The sequence below is a fragment of the Coccinella septempunctata genome, chromosome 6, assembly GCF_907165205.1.
Source record: "Coccinella septempunctata chromosome 6, icCocSept1.1, whole genome shotgun sequence".
In the NCBI taxonomy this organism is placed as follows: Eukaryota; Metazoa; Arthropoda; class Insecta; order Coleoptera; family Coccinellidae; genus Coccinella; species Coccinella septempunctata.
The window spans coordinates 10,372,997-10,385,153 of record NC_058194.1 but is presented as its reverse complement, the minus strand read 5'-3'; the positions used below and the strand labels follow the sequence as shown (position 1 = coordinate 10,385,153).

The following is a 12,157-nucleotide window of genomic DNA, read 5'->3' as shown; positions in this document are numbered from 1 at the left end:
AAAATGTTTTATTTCATATTGATTTCTCGGAAAAATCTTTGAAAGCAGCTTATATATGAGAGAAGTATAAAAACGTATAAAAAAGTTGTAAAGCATTAAATTTCACATCGATTGAAAACACGCGTTCATTACACAAATACAATTTTTTCGTTAAGATTTCAGATTTAAAACGTCATAGACCATTTCGTGCTCATGGACAGTCAACGACAATATCTCTGAAATTTTGCTCAACATTGATATACTCTAATATGGAAACGGGTTGAGGAACGCCGCCTCTATCAAGAATTTAGTGATTTATAATAAAAAAAATTGAGCTTTGTTTATATTCAGTTTTCCAGGGGAGATAAAATCGAAAAAAAAAAACGAAAACACGCATTTTTGGTCACCAAAAAATTAGCTGAGAAAGAAACCTTGGATAGTTTTTCTAGATGAGTCGTTCAAACAATTGAATACTTATTGGAAGAATTGTTTCTCGTTGTTTTCATCGCATTGTCAGTAAAATAAAATTCGATTCATTCAGTAGTAGTTGGGAAATATATAGAATAGAATAAGAATAGAATAATTTATTAATCCTGTAAGACATTTCACATGTATAGGACAAGTCAATAAATCAACAATCACATTTTATCAGAAAAATATTCACAAACTGAGTAATAACATTTTTCCAAAAGTTTAGACTTAACTATTTTCTTAAATTCCTTAAAACTAAGCGATCGTATTTCTTTCGGAAGATGATTGAAAAGCTTTACACATTGATACAAAGGGGACATCTCAAACTTAGCAGTTCTGTGCTTTGGAATGGACATAATTGTTTCATTTCTGGTGTTATAATTATGATAAAGAGACACTTTTGCAAAATGGTCCTCATTTTCTTTAGCGTATAGAAGGCACCTTAATATGAATATTGATGCAACCGTTAGAATATTGTGATTCTTAAAATAAGGCCTGCATGAAGTTCTAGGTGAGATATTGAATATCATGCGCAGAATCCGTTTTTGAGTTATAAACACTCTACTTACATCGGTCGAGTTACCCCATAACATTATATTATAGGAGATGTAGCTGTACACAAGACTGTAGTACACATTCATTGGTGACTGAAGGGGAATCAGATTTCTAACTCGACTGATGGCATAGAAAGAGCAATTTAATTTTTTGCAGACATGATCTACATGAGAGCACCACCTCAGATTCTGGTCCAGGTAGATTCCCAGAAATCTGGTACTTTGCTTAGCTTCGATCACGTGACCCGAGAACCGTAATGTCAACCTATTGAGGTCTCCATTCCTATTTTGGAAATGAATGCATTCTGTTTTGCCAACATTGATCATCAAATTATTTTTACGGCACCAGTCTACAAAACATTGTACCAATAGTTGACATAGAGTCTGCAATTCTTCGAATGTTTTGGCAGTTATCGCGACTGAAGTGTCATCAGCAAACAAGACCAGTCTTATCACATTCAAAAGAAAGTTGAAATCTGTGAAACCCGATAGCAAAAATAGCGCGTTCTTCAAATTAGCCGGCAAGTCATTGACAAACAACAAAAACAGAAGCGGTCCCAGCACGGATCCCTGAGGTACGCCCAAGTTAATATTTTCTTCTTGCGAAAAAGAGTTGCCGACTTTGACAAGGATTTTTCTATTTTCTAAATAGCTTCGAATCCATGCTAGAAATATACCTCAGAACCCAATGTTGTAACATTTATCAATTAGAAACTCGAAGGGGAGGGTGTCGAAAGCTCGCGACAAATCGAAAAATAGTCCCGCGACAAAGAGGTCTTTATCGAGGCAATCATGCACAAACCCAACGAAAGATAAAGCTGCAGTGTGAGTTGAGCGACCTGCCCTGAAACCGTGCTGGGCACCGTCCAATATATGAAACTTGTCCAAATAGTTCATCATACGGTTGAGAACAATTTTCTCGAACACCTTGGAGAAGACACTGAGAACAGATATTGGTCGGTAATTAGCAATATCATGAATGTCATTTTTTTTATAGATGGGAGAAACTATGGCCTTCTTCAAAAGATTAGGGAATACGCCTGAACTCACTGATATATTGATGATATGGGCAAAATGAGGTGCGATTTCTGCTCCTATCTTTTTCAATAGACGAGCAGAAATATTATCAATTCCCGAAGACTTGTTATTATTCAACGAATTTACTACATTGATCACTTCGTGGTCCAAAACTGGCAGAAAGAAGAAATTAGAATTTAAAATTGAGGAGGTGGTACAAACGCTAGATAAGCAAGAACCATAATGTTCGCTCAAGGCTTTTTCAGTTACTGAGGAAAAGTATCCAGCAAATATAGCTGCGAGATCTTCTGGGTCTACATAAGATGCTCCATCAACAATCAACTCGACAGGCTTGCAGCCTCTGCTCGTTCGGCCAGTTTGGGCATTCACAATACTCCACACTGTTTTATTTCTATTGTCAGATGCTTCAATCAAATTATTATAATACCTAGATTTTGTTTCCTTAATTAATGAGTAGTATGAGGATTTAGCTTTCTTATAATTATTGTAAGTGGATTGGCATTTCATGTTATTATACAACCAATAAAGATTATTCAAGTTGCACTTCGCCGAACGAATCTCGGGAGTGATCCATAGTTTCTCATATTTAGCATGATTAGAACCTAAAATAATTGATGGGCAAAATTTCAGAAAACCTCCTTCAATAAGAGATATGAATGCTCCAAAGCATTCATCAACATCACAAGAACAATAAACACATTGAAAATCACAATTTTTGATGTAATGACAAAAATTGTCGAGATTCTGCGGGCTCAGATCCCGGACCACATTATGTGAATTAGTATGTTCCGGAATGAAACTCAACGGAAACGTAACAGAAAGAGCTCTGTGGTCACCAATATGAGCCTCGTAGACCTCAACATTTGATTTGGGAAAATTCCCACCGGTCAAGACGTAATCAAGCTTGGAGGTGGATGTGTGGCCATTGACATCCGTGAAAACCCTTGTCGGAGCAGTTGATGAAATATGTAAATCGTAGCATTCAAGTAGGTCTAAGAATACAGTTCGATTAGGACATTCATCTTTTAAATAATTCACATTCACATCTCCGTAAACAAGCATTATGCCACCTGATTTGGAAACATGATCAAGTGTGTACGATAAATGTTCAACAAACGAAGTAAAATTACCTGAGGAAGATCGATAAATACTAAGAATAATATATTTGGATTTCATAACCTCAACTATAGTTCCACACACTTCAAACACCATTTCCTCAGAGTATCTCGACACGGACAGTTTCTTTGTGGGTAATTCCTCTCTCACATAGATTGTGCATCCTCCATGATTCCTGCTGGGACGACAATATGAATCAGCTTGAACATAACCAGGAATAACCATTGTTCTAATATTTTCAGGACTACACCAGTGCTCCGCAATGCTGATAATGTCCGGTTTTTTTTCATTGACGTGGACCTCGAGAATATCCAGTTTATTAGACAGGCCTTGGGCATTCATTGGGGTTATCGTTAATTCTTCTCTAATGTGCGAGGAGACAGCAAGTTTCCCTGAACCATTCGGTCCGGAGGACGATTGGCCTTTCTCGGTTGAAAAAAAAAACGATTTATAATAGCCTTGTTGGGCCAATTCGACCCATTGAGTGCTTTCTCGTACTCTGAACATGGAATGAGAACCTTGAATGAGGAATAGCTTTCGGGAAACCTGGACTGAAGTTTCTCACATTTCACTTCGGAGAAATTACTTTTTAAAAACTGTTGAAGATTTTCAGCTGTAGTCTCGGGTTTCAGATTGGAAACATGGAAAGCTTTGAACTTTTCTATCCCCTCAACAGAAGTATCCCCTGAGCCACTTCCGACCACGAGAGAACGATTACGTTTAGTTGACTTCCTACGTGAAACAATGTTCCAGTCATCTCCCTTACTTTGTGTTGTTTGTGATCTCTGATTCGATTGATCGTAATTTTTAACAGTCTCAGAATGAGTAGCTTCACCAGTAGATCGTAGTTTCTTAACAGATGAATCAGTTCGGGAATTACCGCTAGCATTCGAATTTGCGATTTTGGTGGTAGACAGATTCGTGTTATATTGACAGAGTTCTACTTCATCTCCCGTACTCACCGGTAGAATATGTGCAGGTGATTCATCATCTCCATTGATAACAGTTGGAATTATGTTGATTTGTTTTTTAAGGTTTTCGATTTCATTGTTCTTATCGATTATTTCCGTTTCAAGGGAAGATATTTTATATTTGAGGAGAGAATTGTTCTCAACCAATAAAGAGTTCTTGGCTTCTAATTCAAAAATTATTTTGAGTAGAATTGGAAAGCACATTGAAGATATACCATGCCATGAATGAGAACTTCCTGAGTAGGAAAGAAATATCAAGAAGTACTAAGATGAATGTATACAAAGCGATTTATAGACCAATACTTACATTCGCGTGCGAATCGTGGGTACTTGATAGAAGACAGAAAAGCAGGATGCAGGCAATGGAAATGAAATATCTAAGAAAAGTGAAGGGAATAACAAGGATGCACAGGGTGAGAAACGATCTTATCAGGGAAGACATCGGAATAGAACCTCTGCAGGATTTTATAGAGAAGAGACAATTGAGTTGGTGGGGACATCTGAATAGAATGAATCACGAAAGACCTGCTAGAAAAGTATGGGAAGCAAAGGTTACGGGAAAAAGAAGGCGCGGAAGACCGGTTACTACCTGGGACAAGCAAATGGGGAAGATAATTGGAGAAAGGGGACAAACTTGGGAAAGAGCAAGGAAGATGACAACCAACAAGAAGGAATGGTCGAAGTTCGTTTACGAGGGAAGAATTTAATATTTGTTTTTGTTATTATACCCTACACCATTTCATGGTAGAAGGGAATCGATTATATATATATATATATATATATTTTGAGTAGAAGGTCCTGATGTGTTGACTCAACTGTAATACACTTTCCAGTAATATCCGAAATTGGGGATGTTTCACACGTATTAGATTCACTTTGACTAGCGATAATTTCGTCACAACATTTTTTGTATCTATTAGCACAACTAGGGTGATAAACTTTGGTACAAATTTTGCACTTAACAATATTTTTAATAACAGTTCGCTTACAGATACCACATTCAGGTATCGATATTTGCAGAGACTCGTTAATTCCAACTTTCTTACTCGACGACATGATGTCGAATGAAGGTCGAATAAGGTCTGTTCTTCGGTTGACAGTAGAAATGGTTGAATTCTCGATTTGATTTTGGCTATAAAAATTGTAGCCATCGCAAACAACAAGCAATACTGTATTGAGAACGATCCTCCGGCTCCAACACTGAATTGAACGCACGAAGCCGCCTCCAGTGGACAACCTCTGTAGCGTCGCGCCGCCTGTTTTGTAGCGGCTACAAACGCTCGTTTCGCGTGAGCGTGTAGCCAGTCGAATACGCTTCCAGTGGACACCCGGGCTAAAGTCATAATAATACTTTATTTATCCTGTCAGACAAATACATGTATAGGACAAGTCAGAGAAAAAACAAAATCGAAATAGAAAACTACTCACAAGAATCAAAAAAATATTCAGCAACAGAATAATAACATCTACTAATTAAAATAACTTTAACTGCTTTTTTAAATTCATTCAACTTAAGACTTCGCAATGATTTAGGTAAGTGATAAAAAGTTTGATACAACCCATCTCAAATGTCGTCTGAATCACGTCAGCAAATTCACCGAAACATCCATTCACATCCAGAACATCCCATAAAAGTCACATACAGATATACGGTACACAAAGTCGTCGAGATTACATTGACTCAAATTTCTGACCAACTTTGACGCATGCTTGGCCACTGGCAGGAGACTAATGCGAAGTTCAAGCGAAAGAGCTTGGTGATCGCCCAAATAAGCTTCATATACTTCGGTGGTACAAACGGACAGGTTTACATTACTCAGAATATAGTCCAACTTTGATACGGATGTGTGCCCTGTAATGTCCGTGAAGATCCTAGTAGGTTCTCGAGAAGAAATATGCAAATTGAAACATTCAAGTAGATCTATAAATAATTTAAGATTAGGACAATTATTATTTAGCAGATTGACGTTCAAACCGGAACAAACAAAAATTTTATCGGCTAAACCGCTACAATAGTCCAAAGTCGTAGAAATTGCATTCGAAAATATTCCGAAATCTCCAGAGGATGGTCGGTACACGCTGAGAACAACCAAGCGGACTTTTTGGACGAGAACTATTGTCCCACTCACTTCAAACTGCATCTCTTGGGAGAACCGCGACACGCACAATGGGGTATTGTCCTAAATTTCAAAATATATGTCATTATATTATATAACTCAAATATATCGAAATATATTTTTTTAGAATTTTAACATATTGCGTATTGTCTGCATTCACTTACGAAAATTCTGATTTCAGAAGTGCTCTATTATGAATATTCTACGTCATTTTCACAATCCGGCAACGCCTGTCGAATCAATAAAGGTCATGAAAGTTTTATGATCATCATAGACTTAATAAATATCAAGTTTGGTGATCACATTTGACAAGGAAAACAAACAGTGCATAGAAATATCAAAATATGACACAAAATGTCATCGTTTTTAAGAATATATAGACAGAGATTAGAGAAACAATTTTTTGAAATGTGTAGATATAGAATTCTATATCTTCTTGATCTGTTCCACTGTTGTCTAATTAACAAAAATTACTAGACTTTAGTTAAGGCATTCTACGTCACAAGCTTTTACATATTCGAAGTTTCGAAGGGTATATTTCTGAAATTTCTGAATTTTGAAGCGAATCTTTTACGTGTTGGCTAACTAATGGAAAGGGTTTCTATGGAAACCCTTTTCCATTTCTATGGAAACCCTTTTCCATAATTTTAAATTCGATTTTGGAGTTTTAGGAAACTTGCCCATTCTTTCACTTGAACACCATCCCGGATATAGACCATAGATCCACCGTAAACTCTTGATGGGCAGCAGTAGAAATCAGTAAGGTAGTATCCCGGAATGGTCATTGTTAGGAAGATCGGCCACCGAATGCGAAGTTGAGCGAAGCTGAGCTTTTTCAATGCTAAATCACGAGTTACGTCACTCGATTCGTAGCTTGTCAATTATATTAGTACTGAAAATGCTCAGCTTCGCGCAACTTCGCATTCGGTGGCCGATCCGCCTTAGGATCGCCTCAGGACAGCACCAATGCTCAGAAATACAAACGACATCAGGACGCTCGTCGGTGAAAAGAATTTCAAGATTTTCCAACTTGTTAGAAATGCATTGGACATTTAATTGTAGCAATTTGAATTTATTTTCTGCATTAGGGCAATTATTATTGGCAATGGATGTTTGAAGCGGTTAAGAATCAGCTTTAAAGTTCAGCTTGTGACCACAGGTTGATGTCACTTTATAAAAAACTTATTCACAACAATTCCTTCTCGCCAAAATTCAGGATTCATAACTGTGTTGAAGTATTCCGTAGGTAGTGATACCTTGAAAGAAGAATACAACTCCGGTTGTTTCGAATTAAGTTTTTCGCAAGAGACATTCTGTATATGTTGTTTGAAGAAATTTTGCAATTCAGTCTCTGGGCTGAGCCGTGATACGTGGAGGTAAGATAACTGCTTTTTAGGTGCTACATGCAGGATGTTCGACTTGAGTGTACCAACCAGAGGCCTATTAATTTTTTAGGTTACTGTCGTCGTTTTAGATATAAGAATTCTCGGAGAAATAGGATTCGCATCAGGTGAATTTCTTGGGTTCTTAAGTTTTCTTCTTTTAGTGACAGTATTACATTCGGAGGAATTCTCACCAGTTACACATGAATCGCCGGTCAAGGTTTCATTTAATTTTGGAATTTCGTTATTCGGAATGCAAGCAGTGTAATATTCAGTGATACCGATGCCAAAGATAAAGATGAATCATCGGGGATTTTTCGAACCGATTGATTGCTGGGTGTATTGCTGTCATGCGGTGCAGCGATGAGGTTCTTATGTTTTTTGAATGAACGTAGTTCTGATGAGAGTTCTTTTAACTGTTTATTTTGGTTTGATATGATAGTTTTCAAGTCGTTGATCTCTTTGAAGAAAATAGCACTGATATCAGCGACGATTTGTTCCCTCAACTTGGAAAAGTCCATTGTTGATTGCAGGTATTCAGTGGTCTGTTTTTCTCGACTGATGAAATTAGTCGCTTTGTCACTTATTTGACGGCAATTCTCACAGGTCCATTTATCGTCACAATTTTCACGGAGTTTATTGTAGCTTTCAAGTGATAAGTTAGCACATTTTATGTAATAGCTATTGGCACAATTTGCACACTATAGAATCATCGTAGCGATCGATTTTATTAGTACATTGCGTACAGCAAATTCCGCGACCTCGCGTCATGCTTGTCGAATATTGCATATTGAAGAAAACTTTATTTGTAAAAAACCTGACAGTTCAGTGCGAGACGTCGAAGCGAGTAGACGTGTTGAGTGATTTTTCGATTTCACGACAAAGGAATTTGATTGAATACTGATTATTCGGGAGAGTTTTGTGAATGAGTTTTGTATACAGCTCAGATCGAAAGATCGTTGGTTGTGCAAATGACATCCGGTGGGACTTTTTCTATATAATAATTGGTGGTTTTCGTTTTTTTCCCTCTCATTGATATTTACCACCTTTGTAAAAACTAAAAACGTTTAGCTATGTCGGAGACATCGGATAATGAGGGTTCCTACATGGAAGCTTCTGTAAAAGTCGATGGCTTCAGCAAAAATGAGTCTGAAGGACAGACTACTTTACGAGAGGATAACGAGCAAATGAAAACTCAAATCGCAATACTGAATGAAACAATTCGCTAATTGATAAATGAACTCCGCCTAGCGAAAAAAGAAATAAGTAAGCTTTCAGCGCCGAAACCCCCTACATTTGCCGAAATTGCGAAATCGGCAGCGAGAAATGATGACAATTCTGAGATTAAGAGGAATCAAGCAACTTGCCCGCATCTAAACGCGCGCGTAAAGACAGCTCCTCGTCAGACGAGGAAAATACCAAAAAAGCACCTGAAGTGCCTAGAAAAGACAAAATCTCACCCATCACGATGATGAGCACCTCAGATTAGGTAGAGATTTCTAAAGCACTCTATACCAAGAAGTTTAATTAAAGCCGCGCAACCGTAGTTAAAGACAGTATTAGAATCATCGCGTCAACCGTAGATGATCATAGAAAAATTACCAGATTTTTCGAACAGCATGGAATTTTTTACCTACCAAATGGAGGAAAAAAAAGAAGATATATGCCGTCATCAGACATTTACCAATCGACGCTGATGTTGCGTTGATTGAGAATGACCTGATATTCCAGGGAATATCAGACGTTGAGGTGTCCAGAATGACATCGAACAAGGCGAAGCCCATAGCTCTCTACCTGCTTAAAACCCAGAAAAAAGAAATCTTCGAAGCGAAGCATCTCTACAATCACTGTATTGTGGTTGAACACAAAAAGAGGCCTGAAATTCCAAGCCCATTGGCTTGGACTTTCAGGCCTTCAGATGCCAAAGGTACGAACATGCACAGAACAAATGCTCCTTCCCGTGGAGATGCGTGCTCAGGAAGCCATAGCAGCAATGACTGCACACTTACCAGAAAAGGTGAAGAGAAATGTCTTATGTGGAGAAGAGGGCCATCCAGCTAGCTACAAAGGATGTAGCGAGTTCAAGCTGGTGACCAAAAAGAAGAATTCCCGAAAACCAGCTGAACAGAAAAAGCCGGTAACAAAAACAACAACTACTGATCAAAAAAATCAGGAAGTAGCGAAGGCCAAACTTACAGGAAAAGAAGAGGGAGACTCCAAAACCGGTTTAGAAAAAAGAAGAACAGAAGAAGCCTCCAATGAAACAGGCTGTGAACAGTCAACAGGAGAAGAAAAAGATATCTGAATCAGCCGATGATTTAGATATCTTCACGGAGAAAATTTTCAACCAGATAATGTTGAAAATTTAGAGAGACCAGGAGAAAAAACCTCAAGCATTATTCAGTAAACTGAATAAATGGACGGATATTAGGAAGAAATCCCTCAAGATAATCTCGTGGAACATAAACGGGATCAACACTCGGAAAGCCGAGATAGAAGAAATAATATCAGAGAGACAACCTGATATTATAGCCCTAGAGGAAACAAGAATAAACCGGAAAAGACGACTGAATTTCATGAATTATGAAATATATAGATGAGAAAGAACTACAAACACCGGAGGAGGAGTAGCAATATTGGTGAGAACAGATCTGAAACACTACTTCAAAAGTAGATCCGACGAAACACAAGGAGAAACAGATAGTGACGATTGTTGCCGAATTAGATCGTCAAAGACTCGAAATTACCTCGACATACAAGCCACTACAAACAATGTATTGGAAGAAGAGTTAAACAACATGTTGGAAGGAACAAACCCGAAAATCTGCATCGGAGATTTTAACTCTAAATCCCCATTATGGAACAGCAGAACAGAGAATAGAAATGGCAAAACACTCAAGGATTTCGCCGAAAAACAAAATGCCATAGTGATTCAGTGATTGGACCAGAGTTACCGACATATCTTGCTTTTGGTATAGGAATACCAGATGTAGTAGATATCGCGATATTAAAAAATATAACTCAAGAATTCTCGATTGAAACTTTGGAAGATGGAACCTCAAAGCACAATCCCGTGGAATTGACAATTGGAGAAGAACCAAGAGAAAAACTGATGGAAATAAAAGAATATACCAATTGGACTGAATACAACCATTTAATACAATTGGAAATAACAGAAATTCCAACAATAAGCACTCCAGAGGACCTGGAATGTGCGGTTGGTAAACTGGAAGAGATTATATTGAAAGCTTACGAAAAAAGCACGAGAAGAGCGAAGAGACCAGCACCAAGTCATCCGCATGGCGATACGCCTAAAGAAGTAAAAGATCTTATACGAGAAACTCGAAGACTCAGAAGAATATATCGGATGAATAAAAATGATCTGAAAAGAAGGAACCTCAACCTTCATAGCCAAGTTCTGAAAAATGCCCTGAAAGACATGAAACCAAGCAGATGGAACAAAAGGGTTCAAGAACTGAATACAATTGATTATTCTGCATGGAGATTGAAAAAAAGCCTACGAGCAGAAAATAGTAAAATTCCATCCCTATACGGAGAAAGAGGAATGGCGTATACCAATACTGATGAGGCAGATGCATTGGCGGACTCGATCGAACGAGAATCGAGAATAAATTACAGGATAGACGACGATAATGAAGATTTGGAAGAACTGGTTGAAGAAAATGATGAAGACATGGATGTATTACCAGCAGCTGCTGAAATAGACAAACCAACATCGCCAAATGAAATCAGGGAAATAATTAGAATTTCGAAGAAGAGAAAAGCTCACGGAAGCGATAAAATAACGAATGTTATGTTAAAGAAATTAATCTGATAGGCAATATCGACTGAAATTCGATGAGACTGGATCTAGGTATAGTGGGGGAACAATCAAGAAAAACAAGTAGACTCTTTTTTCTGAAGCTCGAGCTTTCGGAACATGTTTATTCCTTCATCAGGAGCAGCTATAAACAATTTCCAATATTAATCTACAGAAGTATAAGTACATTTATAAAACTTACAAAGTGAGGTTGCGTTCTAAATGCTGGCTTCATAAAAATAATGCGGTAGAGTTCGTCATATAGGTAAGACATTGGTGGAAAAAGTCTGGAATGCCAGCTTTCAACAGAAACATTTGAACCACATTAATGTATACAATTTTATAATTTTCTCAAGTGCAGATTCGTTTGAAGGTTGAAAGATCGTCATGTTAAATGGTTGAATGGGCGCGCTTCAGAATGTCATCATTCATAATAGGAAAATCTAACGATTTGTCAAAATCAGCTGACCGTTGTCGTGGGGTACACAAAGCTTTTTATTATCACTGTTAAGAGGCATCTCTGGGAAAGTTATAGTTTAATCACTATCGAAGAACTTTATTTCTAAGAAAAGGCACAACATACAATACTCGACCAAAACAGCATGTGAATCAATGGAGGGAAAAGCTTGTGTGCCCCACGGCAACGATCGCTTAGCTAATTCTGACGAATCGTTAGAGTTCCCTATTGCGAACACAACCATAGACTACA

The 12,157-nt window shown here is 37.7% G+C and overlaps 2 protein-coding genes across 6 annotated transcripts in view; one reads left to right on the top strand and one right to left on the bottom strand.

Moving 5' to 3' along the window:
- Positions 1-12,157, bottom strand: part of LOC123315826 — a 164,008-nt gene that overhangs the window by 47,323 nt on the left and 104,528 nt on the right. The window lies entirely within an intron of this gene.
- On the top strand, positions 4,399-4,836 carry LOC123315961. Its single transcript, XM_044901870.1, has one exon. It carries the CDS (start codon positions 4,399-4,401, stop codon positions 4,834-4,836), a length of 438 nt encoding a protein of 145 aa, XP_044757805.1.